At 47.7% G+C, this 17,686-nt stretch overlaps 1 protein-coding gene across 12 annotated transcripts in view; it reads right to left on the reverse strand.

Moving 5' to 3' along the window:
- KCNAB2 (potassium voltage-gated channel subfamily A regulatory beta subunit 2) overlaps positions 1–17,686 on the reverse strand; it is a 107,674-nt gene that overhangs the window by 24,195 nt on the left and 65,793 nt on the right. For 10 of the 12 annotated variants that reach the window (XM_028740463.2, XM_028740464.2, XM_028740460.2 and 7 more), the window contains 6 exons: positions 7,103–7,146; positions 4,909–4,946; positions 3,652–3,731; positions 2,907–2,951; positions 2,171–2,215; positions 1,725–1,768 (listed from right to left, as the gene is read on the reverse strand). In XM_028740463.2, coding sequence (XP_028596296.1) covers positions 1,725–1,768; positions 2,171–2,215; positions 2,907–2,951; positions 3,652–3,731; positions 4,909–4,946; positions 7,103–7,146 — 296 coding nt within the window. Of the gene's footprint in view, positions 1–1,724; positions 1,769–2,170; positions 2,216–2,906; positions 2,952–3,651; positions 3,732–4,908; positions 4,947–7,102; positions 7,147–14,536; positions 15,562–17,686 lie in introns of those variants that run through there. The other 2 variants (XM_028740458.2, XM_028740459.2) reach the window with 2 other exon arrangements.

Genomic DNA, 17,686 nt, shown 5'->3' on the forward strand with positions numbered 1-17,686 from the left:
TTTTGCACATTTATTTATTTAATGCATTTATATGTCTCCAAGGAGCTCAAGGTGGCCTACATGGTTCTTCCCCTCCTCATTCAGCCCCCACAACAACCCTGTGAGGTAGGTCAGGCTGAGTGAACTTCATGGCTGAGTGGGGATTTGAACCCTGGTCTCTCCCAGGTCCTAGTCCGAAATGCTAACCGTTACACCGCACTGGCACATTTTACAAAGCGATTTTCCCTAGTAGGGTGAATTTTTGCATTTTCTCCAAGATATGCATTTACCCGGGATATACATTTCTGTTCATATGACTCGGCTAGAGGAACGACATTTGGAGCAGTACCATTTCCAAAGGTCAGGTGTGTTTCAGTTTTTGCATTGTTTCGGAGAGCAGGAATAGAACTGAATTGAAATTCTCCGCTATCCTTAGCTGACCTCTACAAGGGCAACTCAAACACCAAGTGGAAATACCAAAACACACCGCAGGGGAGTCTTTCCCAGTCTGGGGCCCTCCAGGTGTTTTGGACTACAACTCCCATCAGCCCCCATGTCACACGGTCATGCTGGCTGGGGCTGATGGAAGCTGCAGTGTCCCAGCACCAGAAGGGCATCTTGCCCTAAAAACTAACATTTTCATAGTGGTAGCCGTCACCCGTTGGGACTGGTAGGGTGGAAGTCAAGGGAGCCCAACAGCAGGTGGCGCCAGAGCCAAGGAGAGGCAGAGCCAACTAATCCTATTTGTTGACCCATCCTTCTCCCTGCTTGCTAAGTTCTACAAGAGCAATACGGAGACTGATAAGGAGGCTGATCACTAAAAGGTGATCCCTGCAATACAGGAGGATGGACTAGTTCACTTCCAACTCTACAATTCTGTTGGGAAGATGACAGGCAGTGGTGTCCCCTGGGTTGCTTGCAAGGCTGCCCATCTCCTACAGTGCCAGATTCAAGGTCCTTGTATTAATCTACAAAGCCCTGAAGAACTTCCACCCAGGGGACCTCAAAGACTGCCTGAAACTTTATATCCCAGCTCCATCAGTGAGATCATCTGCAGGAGCTTTGTTGGTCACCAGGTTGGCAGGGCTTACTCGACAACAACAAGAAACACATCCTTCAGTGTCATCGGTCCTGTGGAACTCCCTGCCACTGGAGATTCAGCAAGCACCTTCTGTTTTAACCTTTGAAATGCCTGCTGAAAACTTTTCTATTGCATCAGGCAAATATGCAGGCAATTAAGAATACCATATATACTCGAGTATAAGCCGACCCGAATATAAGCCGAGGCACCTAATTTTACCCCCCAAAACTGGGAAAACTTATTGACTTGAGTATAAGCCGGTTCACTACACCACAAACCTGGTGGTGGTGGCAGCAGCAGCAGCAGAGGAGGAAGGAGCAGCCCGAAAGGACCCTCACTCGAGTATAAGCCAAGGGGGGCTTTTTCAGCATAAAAAAATGTGCTGAAAAAATCGGCTTATACTCAAGTATATAGGGTACATCTTTCTGTTCTGTAACAGCTGATTTTAGCTTTTTAGATGTTTCCTATTATATGGTTTTAAATATAAGTGCTGTAAATTCCTCTGATACGCTTTTTATTTTATTTTATGGACATCAGTATATAAATATGTTTATAAATAAATTAATCAAATAACTGGAGAGCGCTAGGTTTGGGGAAGAGGCCTCTTCCAGGGAACACCCACTGGGTTAATTGTTAAGTGCTCAGCAGTCTGGCTTCAGCTTACCTTCTATAATGTGCTTTCTTGAGAGTCCTCTCTCCGTCTCAGCTCTGGGGTGGGAGGAGAAGGAGGAAAGACTGAAGTTAGAAGACTGATGTAGCCAAAATCGTTAACTTGTGCTATGCAAAGATGACTATTTAGAAAGAGAGGAGCTGAAACTAACTGCCCTCTGAGGCTATCCAGAAATGCTGATCTTTCATCCCAAAAAATCGTATACTGGTTAGGGAGGATGGAAGGGGGAATGGCACTCTCTCCATGCTCAGAGGCACACTCCCTTTCCTCAAAAGGAAACTGTGGGTGGATGATGCTTGAAAAGTGAATCCCTAATTCTAAGGATCAGTCCCCCTTTCTGAAACCAGTCAAAGTCCCCTGGCCCTCCACCGCCTGCCAGATATTCTTGAATTTCCTCCCTCAAATGACACACAAGCAGGGTGGTTGAAATGCTTACGTACTTTCCTCCCCAGAAGATTTTGGTTGTTATCACCAGGCTGGAACGTCTGCAAGGAGAGTGGGGGAAGGGGGGAGAGAATGGATGTGTGATGGATAAAGGTAGGTCTCCTAAATGCATTCACCACCATCCTGAAGTCCCCCTCCACCCAATGTAAAATCTGAGAAGGATTAGACATTCTTCTGACGCATTTGACAAATTATCTGTCAAGTATCCCGAGCAAGACTGTGATGAGAAAAGGTGTAGTAGCACCACCCTGGACTCCTTTGGGAGGAAGGGTGGGTTAGAAATGTAATAAATAAATAAAACACACACACACACACACACACACACACACACACACACTATCCTGCAGACAATGTATAAACATATCAGCTGTGATTGTTTCAGTGGTCAAAAATGTAAGGATCTGGGATTTGGACTATGTATCTTGCTATATACATAAAAACCTAAGGCTGTCGTCACGTTCTGCAGTTCATGGGGCTGTTGATAGGTGGCACTGTGAAATACTGTGTGGTGACATACTGCTCTGAGGTTTCATTTTACTGTCAAGCAGCAAATAGCTTTCATGAAGTAAACATGTCTCATTTTGATTATGACAAGATTTTTGTTTAAAGTTTCTAGTCCACATGGGTTCTTGAACACGGTGGCGGGTTAAAACATGTTAAAGCATACAGAGACAACGGGTCTAACCACAAGATGGAACGGGATTGGGATGTGGTCCAAAGCAGAACAGTTACCTCCATCCTTTTTTCTTAATGATATTCCCTAACACGACTTCAGCCCTACAAGACACAGAAAGAGAAAGAAAATGTGGCCGTTAGACTCATGCAGAAATGAAGTCAAGCTTGCTACAGTGAGTGTAGCCAAAATGAATTCTGGTGACCAGGATACAACCCCACATAGGGGGAGAAAATAATAATCAGGGCTTAAGCTAGTATTCCCTCAGTTATTGGACTTGCTGAACTGAAATTGGAGATTTTCTTAGACCCCCAAAATTTTTATTTTTGGAGTGTCAACATATAAAGTTACCTGCTTTCAGAGGAGCTCCCCCACAATGTCTCTGCATGAATCCCGGCTCTAAGTTGGCCATGTGATTAGAAGGAGGAAGCTCTGTAAAACGGACTCATGGGCGGGGAAAAAACAGGCAGCCTTCCTTGGTGTTCTGCAAAACTGACTGATCCAACCACCCGAGAAGCTGAGAAACAGTAGCAGCAAGGACTGTTTGTTTTTGAGGAGTCGCAGGTGGGGGTGGGGATGCTTGCAATGGCTCTCTGGGGTGGGGTTGGGGGTTGAAGATGGCATGGCTGTGGACTCGCCAGGTGTCCTCAGACAGGCTGCTCTCTCTTATTCTCAGTCCCCTTCCCACCTGTTGTGGATGTCTAGCCTACCTAGCAGGGCCGTGGGTTGGATGACAGAGAGAATGTATGGGAAAGTGCTCAGAAAAGCACGACGGGTGTGTTAGAAATGGGTGGGTGCACCTACTTCCCTGCAGCATAGACTTCCGCCGTGTCGAAGAGATTGATGCCGTTGTCGTAGGCCAAGGTCATCAACTGCTCCGCCATCTGAAAGAGAGGCAGAGGTGAGGTCGTGTGTGTGTGTGTGTGTGTGTGTGTGAAGGACTGGTGGGATTTTCCTGCCCCCGTCCACCCACCCACACCCAACCACTCATCCGTTCATTTCTAGAACACGGCCACTTCTGTGCATTCTCACCAGTGAATCTATTCCATCCGCTTTCTGCCTCCATCTGCAATTCTGATTTTTAAATCCACATCAAAGCTTGCATTTATATGGCTATTTTTAAATGCGTTTCCTTACAGCAGGCAGAGTTTGAAATGCATTCCTTCTCTCAAAGCGTACATATTTATTGCTACACTTATCTTCCACCCTCAAGGTGGCATACGTTGCCACCTTATAGCCTCACAACAACCCTGTGAGGTAAGGTGGGCTGAGAGATGGGGACTGGCCCCAAGTTCCCCGGTGGACTTCACAGCTGAGTATGGATTTGAGTCCCAGTTTCCCAGATCCTAGTCCAGCACTCTAACCGCTACCCAGCACTGCCTCGCTGTTCTGATGTATTGTTTTTGAGCTGCAGACTGCACTGGGACATTGGGGAGGTGTGAAATTCAGAGTACAACTAAAAGTAATGCTAGTTTTGCTGAACAGCCAGGTTTTCACTTAGAGCAGCGGTTCTCAACCTGTGGGTCCCCAGATGTTGTTGGACTACAACTCCCATCATCCCTGAGCTCTGGCCTTGCTAGCTAGGGGTGATGGGAGTTGCAGTAGCAGCGGTTCTCAACCTGTGGGTCACAGGTTGAGAAAGGCTAACTTAGAGGGATGTCGGCAGGCCCTTAATGGACTCAAGGCCCAGGCCAATGACACATCTTTGCATACAATTCAGATATGCTAATTTATGCATATAGATGCAAATTTAGGTTGGCTCTAAGAGGGGGGAAAAACAACAAAGTTGCTGTCAAGGCTTCAGTTGAGACCCTCCAGATGTTGCTAGACTCCAGGTCCCATCATCCTTGATGCCTGGGGTTAATGAGAGCTGGAGTCCAACCACTTCTGGAGGGGGGCACCAGTTCCCTCCCCCAATTTAGGGGATCCTCCCACCCCAGTTCACATCTTCACTTCAGGAGAATAAATCTGGGGCGGGGGGGAGGAGGTACCAGTACCTCCCAGGAACAGATCATCAAATAAATAAACTAAATAAACATGAGGGAGGGGACATATTCTTACCTCATCCGTAATCTGTCCTCCAAATGTCACCCATGTTCCTACAAAAGAGAGTGAGAGCAAGAGAGAGAGGCAGACAAATGGATTTTCAAAAACGAAAAGAAGGATTTGGGGAGAATCACAGAATTGCAGAGTTGGGAGGGATCCCCGAGGGTCATCTAGTCCAACTCCCTGAATGAAGGAAGGACTAAGGCAGGATGGAACTGAACTCCTGGGGAAAAAGTCTGTTCATTGAGTCACAGCTCAGTGGCAGGGCACCTGCTTGGCATGCAGAAGGCTCTGGGTTCAATCCTACTATGCCATTTCCATGTAGGACTGGGAATGATCTCTGTCTGAAACCCTGGAGAGTTGCTGCCAGTCAGTGCATGCAGTTGCTTGACTCAGTATAAGGCAGCTGTCTGTACTGGATGTGTTTCAAGATATGTGCATCTCTTCCACTGTTCTGTCTTCCCTAGTGGCAAGCAGATACCTCTGGGAAGTTCGCAAGCCGAGAAAGAAGGCAAGAACTTATTTCTGTTGTTTGCAGCTTTCCAGAAACTGGCCATCCATTGGCATACTGGGTACTATGGAACCCTGAAGCAACTGTGCCACCAACCAGACTGGGGTCACTTGAAGGAGGAATGCTCTGGGCTCACAGAAGCCTTTGGATTTGGGGATTTAAAAAGTTTATTTGTATGCACCAAGCACACCACTTGGGAAATGACTGATTTGCCTCTATGTGGGGCAAAAGTTTGCCATGTGTACAAGGTGCAGATTTACTGTTCCTGGCAAACAGGGAAAGCAAAAGGGGCTCCCAGATTTGGTTCTCCATGCTGTTAAATGTCCAGAATGCCAGTTTTGTTCTGCAACATTAACTGCCCCTCCCAGCTTGATATCACCTGCAAATTTAAAGAACATCCCCTCAATTCCTTTATCCAAGCCCAGGCCAGAACACTGCAGCACCCCACTTGTCACTTCCCCCCCAGGATGATGAGGAATCATCACTGAGCACTCTGGATTTGGTCTGTCAACTACCTACAAATCCACCAAACAATGACCTCATCCAGCCCACATTTTACCAGCTTCCCCGCAAGAATATCATGGGGGACTTTGTCAAAAGCCTTACTGAAACCAAGATACGCTACATCCATAGCATTCCCCTGATCCACCAAGCTTTTTTTTAAAAAAATAATTTTTATTAATTTTAACATATAAATTATAAAATGTACCACAAAACTTATCACTTATACAATCTTTTTAGACTTCCATCAGCACCTCTGATGATCCACCGTTTTAACCACTTCTTATGCATTTCTTGACTTTATATTGCCTTTACATCTCTTAACAAATCATCCTCCCCCTTGTCCATTTTTACAATACTTCTAATAACACTCCTCACAAAACTTCTTGCAACCCTACAAACGTCGTCTGTTCTTCACAATTACTTTTCAAAGATCCACCAAGCTTGTAACTCCACCAAAAGAAGAAATGAGACTTATTTTTGAGAAACCCATGCTGGATCTTAGTAATCGCAACATCCTTGTCTAGGTGCTCCCTGACTGTCCGGCTGCCTCGATTGGCTGGTCTGATTTCCAACCTGTTTTATACCAAGAGGATCACTGCAGAATGAGCTTGCATGAAATAGGAAAGGAATTGCTGAGCTGCACCCAGGACAGGGAATAGGTATGGAGGAGTTGCAAGCATACCCTTCGTGGAGTTAAAACTCTGGGACAGTTTTAATTCCACTTCCTGCAGGAATGGCACCTCCAATGGGAGCTCAGAACAATTGTCACGCTGGAACAAGCTTGAGCCCTTAACCTTAGCAACTGGTTCCCAGGAGCAGGGCCAGCTTAACACAACAGACAATGCAAGAGCAGCTATGGAGGCCCTCAGGATCCCAAGCCAGGAATGAAATCCATCAGGAAAGCATGATTCAGCTGGGGTGGGGGAGACAGGGGCCTGCAAACAACTCTCTCAGCACCCCAAGCAAACTGCAGCTCCTGGATTCTTGTGGGGGAAGCCATGGCTGTTGAAAGTAGGAAAGCAATGCAGAGAGATGTGGATGCCTTCTGCCAATCAATTCCTCTCTGGACAGCTGCATTGCACGGCATCTTCCACAGAGCGCATTTGTAGCGTATGCACCAAACTGAATCTATCTCTCCCCCCCCCCCCGCTCCGCAAGCTGAATTAAAAGGAAAACCCCAAGAATTCCACTTACCTAACCCGAGGCAGGAAACTCGGAGTCCTGACTTCCCAAGGTTTCTGGAGAAAAAACAACACACCACCTTTTAATAGGCAGATGGAAATGTCGGAAATAGACGCTGGCCATTGGCATCTTCGCACCGATGCTTACAGAGAGCAGATGTCGTTTCAGTTCCGATCAGCATTTTGTGTTTCCCTCAAAGATACACAAGGGAAGGAGAGAGGAGGGGGGGAATATACCATTTGGTGCTTTCATAATCATGCAGAATCAGACACAAGGAAACCTCCATCTCCAGCTGGGTTAGACCCTATCCCTGGTGGAACTAGACAACTGACATCAGGAGTCCTGGGCTTGGATCTCCCCAAGTCTGTTCTTAGTTTGCAAAATAATTATTAAGAAAAGGCAACGGGAGGATTTGCCAAACTGGACTCTTTCCCAGGGGAATCAGAGATCTCCTGACATCACAACAAGTTCACCTTGAGGCATCAACTGTGGAAGCCAGTGTGGTGTAGAAGTTAGAGGAGGGGTCAGCAAACTTTTTCAGCAGGGGGCCGGTCCACATTCCCTCAGACCTTCCGGGGGACCGGACCATATATTTATTTGGGGGGGGGGGGATGAATGAATTCCTATGCCCCACAAATAACCCAGAGATGCATTTTAAATAAAAGGACACATTCTACTCATGTAAAAACACGCTGATGCCCGGACCATCTGTGGGCCGGATTTAGAAGGTGATTGGGCCAGATTCGGCCCCTGGGCCTTAGTTTGCCTACCCATCGGTTAGATGGTCAACCTGGGACCTGGGAGACCAGGGTTCAAATCCACACTTGGCCATGAAGCTCCCTGGACTTGTCCTACCTCACAGGGTTGTTATGGGGATTAAACGGGGAGTGGGAGAGCCATACATGCCACCTCGAGCTCCTTGGAGAAAATGGTGGGATATAAATGCAGTAATTGATAATACTGTAATAACATTCAGTGCATTCCACACACACTCAGCAAGGCAATACGGTGATGGTAACTCCAACACAGCATACAGGGTTGCTGTAAAGATTGCCGAGGTAATATGCATAATAATAAATCCTACAAGGATACGTATATGAATAATCCTACACAAACGGTTTTCAGGGGGTTCTCTCAGGTTCAAATGCTGCCATCAGAGCTTGATTGGCAGAGGAACACCCCGGACAGGCCCTTGGGGGACTCTGTGCGTGTTTGCGTGTGATGCCTTGCTTTGAGCTGTCTGTCACTTTTTGCAAGCCGCAGACTAAATATTTTGTGGCGGCTCCAATGCCTCTCAGCATTTTCTGACCTTCCACATGAAAAGGCCAGCCATCAGCCTGGGGCAGGGTGTGTGGGGGGGGGCGAGGAAGAGGAAGTTTGGTTCCTGGATGGTCCAGAAATTTCTTATTCGTAAGGCGACATGGCCAGGCCATTTCCCACACCCTCAAAATTTTGCTCAGGGCTCTATTCCCCTTCCCCTGTGCACACAGGGTGTTCCCACCTTATGACCTCATCTCCATCATCATCACCATCTTATTTGCAGATCAACAGATTGAAACAATTAGTAGAAACACACATTAATGCAACCGAAAAACACAGAATAACGATGCTAAGCAGTATATCGCCTGTTATAGAATCGCAGAATGGAATTGCAGAGTTGGAATGGGCACCCAAGTGTCATCTAGTCTAACCCCCTGCAATGCAGGAATCACAGTGAAAGAATCCCTGACAGATGGCCTTCCAACCTCTGTTTGAAACTTCTAGTGAAGTAGAATCTGCCGCCTTCTTCTGTTCCGCTGCCAAACCTTTCTTACCACCTGAAAGTTCTTCCTAATGTTTAGTCGGAATCTCCTTTCCTGTCATTTGAATCCAATTCTTCGGGTCCTGCCCTCTGGAGCAGCAAGAAACAAGCTCCATCTTATACAGCATATACATATACCGTGACGCATTTTCATACTGTGTTTTTCATTTGCATTAATGTGCATTTTAAAATTTTTTATTGATTGCCAATTTTTCTAAATTGTGCTTTTTAAAAAATTTGCAGCATATATCACTTATAAACAGTGATTCATACGCAGCTGAATTTTGCATTTGTTTTTGCAACTTGTCTCCCCACCCACAGAGGCACCGAACGTCTATTTTGTTACATTTAACTTTGAAGTCATTTCACCTTTTTAAACAAAAGTCCCATTCTACAAATCGCCATGTGTTCTCAAAGGCCTATGTGTCTATTGGTTAAAATGTTCAGTTTACTGCAAATAAACAAGCGAGGATGACCACACACCACCACCAGACACTTCACCCCATTCCTCAACCACCTCCCCACAAGCTGTAGTGACCCCAAGCAGACCCTCTGCCCCTCACAAAGGTTCCCCCCTCTTTCCCTCCCCCTTGGGAAAAAGAAACACACAGGCTTTTAATGTCCCCAATCCGTGCTCCAAGAAGGAAACAGGCTGAAGCGCATCAAGTTTATCTATGAAATCGCCTTGCCCCATGCATGCAGAATTGGCAACGCCACAGGTGCCACCTGATATCCTTTCCGCATTTGTAAGGAATCAACCTTTTACTGTGGCAGCACGCATATCTTGGAACTCCCTGCCTATTGACACCAGGCAAGCGCCTTCCCTGAACTCTTTTGGGCGCATGCCATGAGCATTTTTCTTTAGACAAACATGTGGAACCTTGATGTATGTTTCAATCCGATTTTAGTATATTGCCGATTTAAATTTTTGAATGTTGTAAAGAGTTGTTTCTACTGATAATTTCATTGCATTGTTCTCTTCGTAAAGCCGCTTTCGGGGTTGTTTTGCAATCAAGCTTTGTGCATAAGCCTTGTAAAAATAAAATAAAAAGGTACTATTAAATGCAGGGTGCAAATATGTCCTATGAGAAAGTCCTCGTGGCGTCAATTACAGAGGGCAAGTCACTAGGAGCAGGTGCCCATGGGTCCAAAAACAACAACAACAAACACCCTGAAAGTTATATCTAGGTGGGGTTCCCCGAGATCAGTGGCTGAAGACTTGAGCGAAGGGTCTTGAGGCTGAAGACTGTATTTTGAAGGCCTGCAAAGACTCTCCACCCTTCCTTCCTTCCTTGTTGCCTGCCTTTAGGAACCTAGTAAGTTGCTTTATATACTGAGTCAGAGCCTTGGTCATTCTAACTCAGCATATTGTTTACACTGGCTGGCAGCAGCTCTCCAGGGGCTCAGACTGGGATTATCACCCAGCCCAACTTGGAGATAATGGGGATTGTACCTGGGACCTTCTGCATGCAAGGCAGGCTCTCTAGCACTGAGCTATGGCCCTCCCTTCCAGAGCTCCCGCCCCTTCAAAAGATATCTATCAATTAACAGGCGGATTAACAACAGCCAGTGAACCGAGCTAGGAAAGGGCTGATTCAAGGAGAAAGAGCGCCTTGAAGCCCACTGCGACTTTGCAAAATGGACCACAGAACTATCTCCTTACGAAGGCCATTTTATTTTATTAACGCGGCCGGCGTTGGAACGGTACAATTTAAAACAGACGTGTGCTGCATTTAAAACATTTTAAAATATTCTGAAGCCATTTAGAGCACCTGAAACTATTTAAAGCACCAAAAAGCATTTCAAAACAATCATGCACCCCACCCTCACAGTTACTGATTTCAAGAGTGCCATTAGCCACCCATAGTGTGATGGCAGTTAATATTGGCATGGGAAAACATGCTGGGAATGGGAAGTCCGTAAGAGGTAATGTCAGGGTCCTTGGCTATGAAAAAGACTCCTTGGTCAAGGCTGTGACACATCTAAAACAATGGCAAATAGTGCAATGGAGCCTCTTTTACTCTTATCAGACAGGCTGAACAGCTGAAACTTAGAGAGAAGGATTTCTGGCTTGTAATGACAGCTCCGCAGCATACATTTAGAGGACACCCAATGCACATTTAAAATGCATAGCTTCCCCCAAGGAATCCTGGGAACTGTAGTCGCCCCTTCGCAGAGCTACAGTTCCCAGCACCCTTAATAAACTATAGCTCCTTGAGGGAAGTTATGTGCTTTCACTGTGTGTTGAGTGTGTTTGAAATGCATGGTGTGGACCTGCCCTTATAAGGCAAATGCAAAAACTGTTTCCTGAAGTTGCACTGGCTACCCCAATTCATGAAGGAGGATCCCTTTTCTTACAGAACTATGTAAAAACCATTCCGGCTGCTGCTACGGAATTCTGTGTTTGCAAAGGACCAAATGTTAAACACAAACTTGCTGGTTTGCTTGCAAAGAGCCGGTGGCTTTGTGGGTTTTTACACGGATCGCTAAATGGCGCATGTTGCTGGGGTGGGGGGCAGGGGGTAGCTGGAGCAAAACCTTACCTCCCCACTGCCTGAAATTTCCCCTGCCCCCTCCAAACCTGCTTACTGTATTTTTTGCTCTATAAGACTCACTTTTTCCCTCCTAAAAAGTAAGGGGAAATGTGTGTGTCTTATGGAGTGAATGCAGGCTGTGCAGCTATCCCAGAAGCCAGAACAGCTGCACAGCGATCCCTCTTGCTGTTCTGGCTTCCGGGATTCAGAGGTTTTTCCCCCTTGTTTTCCTCCTCCATAAACTAGGTGCGTCTTGTGGTCTGGTGCGTCTTATAGAGCGAAAAATACGGTAGTTTGGGTATCAGAGCCAGGGTAGTGAAGGTAGTGAAAATGAAAGCAACAGAGGTAAAGCAAAGGAGGGCAGCAGATTTCATTCACGTGTCCTGTGTTTAGGGACACACAAATGAACACACACACCCCATTACCCAAACGATCTTTACAACTAAAACAACAAATGTGTGTTTAATGCACAGAACTGGTTTGGTCCTAACACAATCGCAAGCATGTTTTCTGCTGCTGCAGAGGGGAGGACCCGAACAAATGAATTCAAATGAAAAGGAAGGAGATTGTGAGATCATCCACACTGCCTTCTGAGCTGCATTTGTAGGCACTTTAAAGCTCCATGTCTGAGCAGCGTCTGTTTGTTTGTTTGACCCAGTGCTTTCCCTGGGAAAACCTGCATTTTACAGTTGAATCAGAGCAAACAGCAACTGGGTTTTCCACGGACTGCTCTTTGCTCTGATTCAGCTGCAAAACATGGGTTTTCCTGGGGAAAACACCCAGAACAAGAGAAACCAAACACAACGCTTGGATATGGAGCTTTAAACCCTGGAAAGCAAGGTTGAATAGGAAGTCTGGGTGAACCCCGACTAAATGTTAGGAAGAACCTTCTGACAGTAGAAGCCGTTTGACAGTGGAACAGACTCCCTTGGAAGGGGACGGAATCTTTTCAATGGAGGTTTTTGAGCAGAGGTTGGGTGGCCATCTGCCGGGGATTATTCCGCTGCGATTCCTGCATTGCAGGGGGTGGGGCTAGATGACCCTTAGGATCCCTCCCAACTCTACAGTTCTTAGATTCAAAAGCCTGAACCAGTCCATCGCAATAGGATGAAGGTTTGTCACCATATTATGTCACTTTGCACCTGAGCTGTAATGGCAGACAAGCATTATAAGGAGGCCGAATTTCAAAACAAGGAGATGGGAATTGGCTGAGGTTCAGCAGTTTAAATATTTCCCTTTCAAGTGAAGTTTTTGCCTGTGACATTTTTTTGGTACCCATAGTATTTCTTCAACGTTCTCTTTTGCTGTTGTAGAAATCCTTGCCCGCCTCACGCTCTCTCCCTGACTTCTGCGTGAACTCAAAGAGAAAGATGCAAGAACATCTCCACTCTCAGCTGATTGGAGCAGATGGGGTAAGGAGCAGAGTGGGCAGCCTATCACCTGCTCTCTACTCATTAAATGTGATTCAGCAGCAGCAAAAACAAACAAACAAAAACCCTAATGCAGTTCCAGGCTGCTTCAACTATACTTCTGTCCAGATCACTGCCTATCCAGAGGCAACAGAAGGCAAGGAGAGGGATGGGTGGGGAAGGAGCCCACAAATAAATTAAAGTTAAATTCTGCAACCAAAATTAAATTCTGCAACCAAAGTTAAATTCTGCAGAATGGATCTATCCAATCCATTTATCCATTTATCCATCCATCCATCCATCCATCCATCCATCCATCCTGCTTTGTGCTTCTCCCCAGCTTCTCCTTTCTTGAGGTGGGACAAGGAGATTTGTAGGTCTCTCCTACAACCCCCACCACTGGAAACTCATAAGAGCTGGACCCTGCTCAGGCTTGAGTTTTCACCAGTCATTACCAACATGCTGAGCTGTATCTTAGTAGTAGAGTACCTGCTCTGCATGCAGAAGGCCCCAGGTTAAATCCCCAATGGCGTCTCCAAGCAGGGCTGGGTAAGGCACTTCTCTGAAACCCTGCTAGTCAATGCGGACACCACTGACCTCGGTAGATTTGCAGAAGGCGGGTAAGCTCAGTGGCAGACCACCCGGTTTGCATGCAGATTCAATCCCTGGCATCTCCAGTTAGGACTGAGATCCTGAAATCCTGGGAAGGTGCTGCTAGCCCGTGCAGACAGTACTGAGCTAGATGGACCCATGGTCTCACTCGGCAGAAGGCAGCTTCCAATGTTCCAATGACTAATAGGCTTCGTACCAAAATACAGTTTCTGGCATTTCCTCAGCCTACCTTCGCAGCCTTTTGGCAACAGCCAAAAAACAATCTACAGGTGCCATTATATTTTTGCCTTTACAAACAATAATAATTACAACTGGCCACTGTCTCCCACCCTCCCACCCACACTTTCTAATAGCCAAAGCAGCCCTGGGGCTGCCAACCTGGAACAGTGATGTGGTGGGCATTGGTTTTAACCCTTTCCCCCCGGAACATCCCCACCAAAAGCTGCTCTTTGCCTCTGAAGCTGGTACCTATAAAAATATATGCAATTTTCAGGGGGGAACCAGCACATGTATAGGGAAGAAAGGATTAGACTCCCTCCAACCTGCTTCTTTTGTCAAATCCAGACAATGGCCGGCCAGTTGTAAGCTTGCTTTCAAAGTGTGCGCTTTGGGGAACTGCTATTGTAGCTCAGTGGTACAGCATCTGTCTTGCAGACCAAAGGTCTCAGGTTCAATCCCCAATGACATATCCAGGTAAGGCTGGGAGAGACTCCCTGCTTGAAACCCCAGAGAGCTGCTGCGAGTCAGTGCAGGCAATATTGTGCTGGATATTAAATTCAGCACTTAGTTCAGAACCATGAGGGTTGGACCCTACTATTTGTGGGGAAGTGGCTGTAGCTCAGAGGCAGAGAATTTGTTGTGCAGGCACAAGGTCCCAGCTTCAATACCCAATAGCCTCTCCAGGTAAGGCTGGAAAAGATTCCTTGCTGGAAAAACCCTTGGCGAGCCACTGCTGGTCAGTACAAGCAATTCAGAGTTGGATGGAGCAATGACCCAAGAGTTTGGCTCTGGGAGACTTCAGAATTTGGGTTCTGCTCCCTGCACAGCGACCGGTCCCCAAACTCTTCCCGGACGCCCACCCTCCCCATACCTGTATTTCATGCCAGTCTGTTTCACACTGGAGTCGCTGGAGGACGGGGTGTTCTGCGCGGAGAGGTGCCCCAAGCTCCGGGCCACCATCGCCACTGCCCGGAACCGACCCCGCATGCTGGGGCTGTTGGCATTCTGCCGGTTGAGCCGGTCCTCCGCGCTCCGGTTCTTGATGTTGTGGTCCGAGCAGACGAAAGACACTTGCATCCTGCCTTCTTCTGGTGAGCCGCCCCGACCTAGAGGTTGCCCTGGTCTCCCCTGATGCTGTGTCACCTGTTCTCCGGGATATGTCAAAGGAGGAGGAAAGTCTTCCACAGAAACCTTCTCCCCAGGACCTGGATTCTCCTGATGCAGCTGCAAGGATGCTCTCCCGGAACAAAAAACCCAGAAAAATAACCCCAATGGGCCCGTTACCCCATCCACGAGTGGCAAAAAACAAGGGGTCCAGGCTGACCGCCCTTCCAAATAGCAGCCATCTCCCTTCTCCTTCTGACCCAGTTCCTCAGCCTGGCAGTGTGGCAACTTTGGACATCTCCCTAGGGTGCTTCCGTGGGCGAGGGATCCCCGGCGCTGGATTTCAGTTTAGTTTGGGAGCCGCAGCCATCATCTCCTTGGAGGGTGATTCCCCCACAGTGACTCTCAGGGGGGACTAAGGAGCTGCGTCACTGAGACTCAGATGGATCCAGGAGGAGCAAATCTCTCATGAGAATCATCCTGATTCAGAAGGGAGGGAGGTAGCAGGGGGAAGGACACTGACGATGATGAGGATGATAGGGAGGAGTCTTGCTTGCCTTCGCTCAGTTCCCTGAGCCAGTTCATTCACTCACCAGCCACGGTGCTCGATTTTGGGAGCCCCAAAGCCCGCTATGGTTCCTCCGCTCCGGCTGAGACTCTGGAGTCTGCTGAGCAGCCAGCGAAGCGCATCAAGAGAGCCGAGCTTGGCAGTTGGTGGACAACAAAGGGACAAAGACGACTTTTAATCTGGAGTCAGTGCTCCAGTGTCTTGCCCAGGCGCGAGTGCTGCTGCTGCTGCTACGGCTTCCTCACAGCTCCGGCTGCTGCCGTCTGATGGTGAAAGCCTCCCCCCACCCCCCCAGACACCCCAGCCCCACAGCCAACCCTCCCATCTGCTCCCTTGCCTCCCCCACCCTGGCTCTCCCCCGAGGCTTGCGGAGGGATGATGACGGGAAACTAAATTTAGCCACAAAGCCAAGGGAGATCCCATCCTTTCCCTAGCAGCCTCCTTCCCGCAGGATCGCAAGAAAGGGGAAAGGAAGTGAGTTCGAATATTTCACCAGCCCCAGGGAAGAATCCAGTGCGAACCATCTGTTAAGGCTTTGAAGCAGGGCAGAGGAACGCTGGGGAGCTGCCTTGTTCTGAGTCAAACCAACTGGTGCACCCAGCTCAGCTGTGTCTGCACGGGCTGGCAGCAGCTCTCCAGGGTTTCAAGCAAAAGGACAGACCCAGCTCAGGCTGGAGGTGCCAGGGTCTGAACCTTCTGCATGCAAAGCAGGTGCTTTCAGGTGCTGCATCCCTTCCCCTATCACAGGCTGCTTTCTGCCCACACCTGAAAGTACCGTATTTTTTGCTCTATAAGACTCACTTTTTCCCTCCTAAAAAGTAAGGAAAATGTGTGTGCGTCTTATGAAGCGAATGCAGGCTGCGCAGCTATCCCAGAAGCCAGAACAGCAAGAGGGATTGCTGCTTTCACTGCGCAGCGATCCCTCTTGCTGTTCTGGCTTCTGAGATTCAGATTCCCCCCCCCCCCTTGTTTTCCTCCTCCAAAAACTAGGTGCGTCTTGTGGTCTGGTGCATCTTATAGAGTGAAAAATACGGTATTTGTTTCATGAAAAATGGCCTGCTTGCTCTCACCCTTGCCCTGTTCCCCCAGCTACAACAGGGCAGGGTGATCTGGTTGCCTCTTAGGCACGTTCCTTTTGGATTTGGTGAAGGACGGTGGGGTGGGGGGCTTTTATTTGCTGACTCTGCCCTGCTCGGCAGCAGTCTGCTGGCTTCTACACATTTATTTAAAGCACATTTTTTTTAATCCCACGGTTCAGTAAGAAAAAGGCACTCAAATGGCTCTGAAGAGGAAGGCAGCCTGTGCCCTAAGGCTTATAATTTAAAAGATGCAGCACAAAAAGAAAAAAGGATTCGGAAGGAGGAAAAGGACACAAAACTCAGGCACAACTAATCTTAAAGCTGGAGGTCACGTGTGAGTGGGAAAGGTTCCATTGACCCACCTAGCAGAGGGTGGTCTTTACCAGGTCAAGGGAACCTGCAGACCTTCAGATGCAGCTGGGACTCCATTTCCCATCAGCCCTAGCCAATGGCAAGGGGTGATGGTGGGCTGTGGTCCAGCAACACCTGGAAGGCCGCATGTTTCTTGTCCCTGGTCTGCACTGACAGACCTCCTCCAGGTTTTCAAACCCATTTCCCCTGGCCCTTCCTGAAGATCCTGGGAGTTGAATCTGGGGCATTCTGCACGTAGGGAAATCTCTCACAAGAAATATCCAAAGTGGTGATGTTGGGTTGAGGTCCACTAACTTTCACTCAGTGTAGACGCATTAAAATTAATGGGCATGATTAGCTCGGGTCCATTCATTTCAATGGGTCTACTCTGAGCACAGGTTAGTTGAATACAGCTCGTGGATTTGTATTCAACGACGCGTTACTCAGAGTAGACCCAGTGAAATTAATGGGCCAAAGTGCATCACAACCTTTAATCTCAATGGTTCTGCTCTACGTAGGAGTAACACTGGACACAATCCGTTCCACAGTTAGACTACGGAACTCGCTCCTGCAGGAGGCAATGTGGCCACTGGTTTAGATGCCTATAAAGGGGATTGGACAAATTCATAGAGGACGATAATGATATCAATGGCTACTAGCTATGATGGCTGTGCTCTGCCTCCACGGCTGCAGGCAGTAATGTTTCTGGATGCCAGCTGCTGGAAGCCATGAGCGGAGGGAGTGCTTCTGTGCTTGGGTCCTGCTTGCAGGTTTCCCATTGGGGCATCTGGTTGGCCACTGTGAAAGCAGGATGCTAGACTAGATGAGCCATTGGCCTAATCCTTCCAATGTTCTTATGCCTCTTGCATAACCTGGAGTCCCATGGCATCAATGAATGAAATCTGTTTGGTGTCAACTC

The sequence above is a fragment of the Podarcis muralis genome, chromosome 7 (genome assembly GCF_964188315.1).
Source record: "Podarcis muralis chromosome 7, rPodMur119.hap1.1, whole genome shotgun sequence".
In the NCBI taxonomy this organism is placed as follows: domain Eukaryota; kingdom Metazoa; phylum Chordata; class Lepidosauria; order Squamata; family Lacertidae; genus Podarcis; species Podarcis muralis.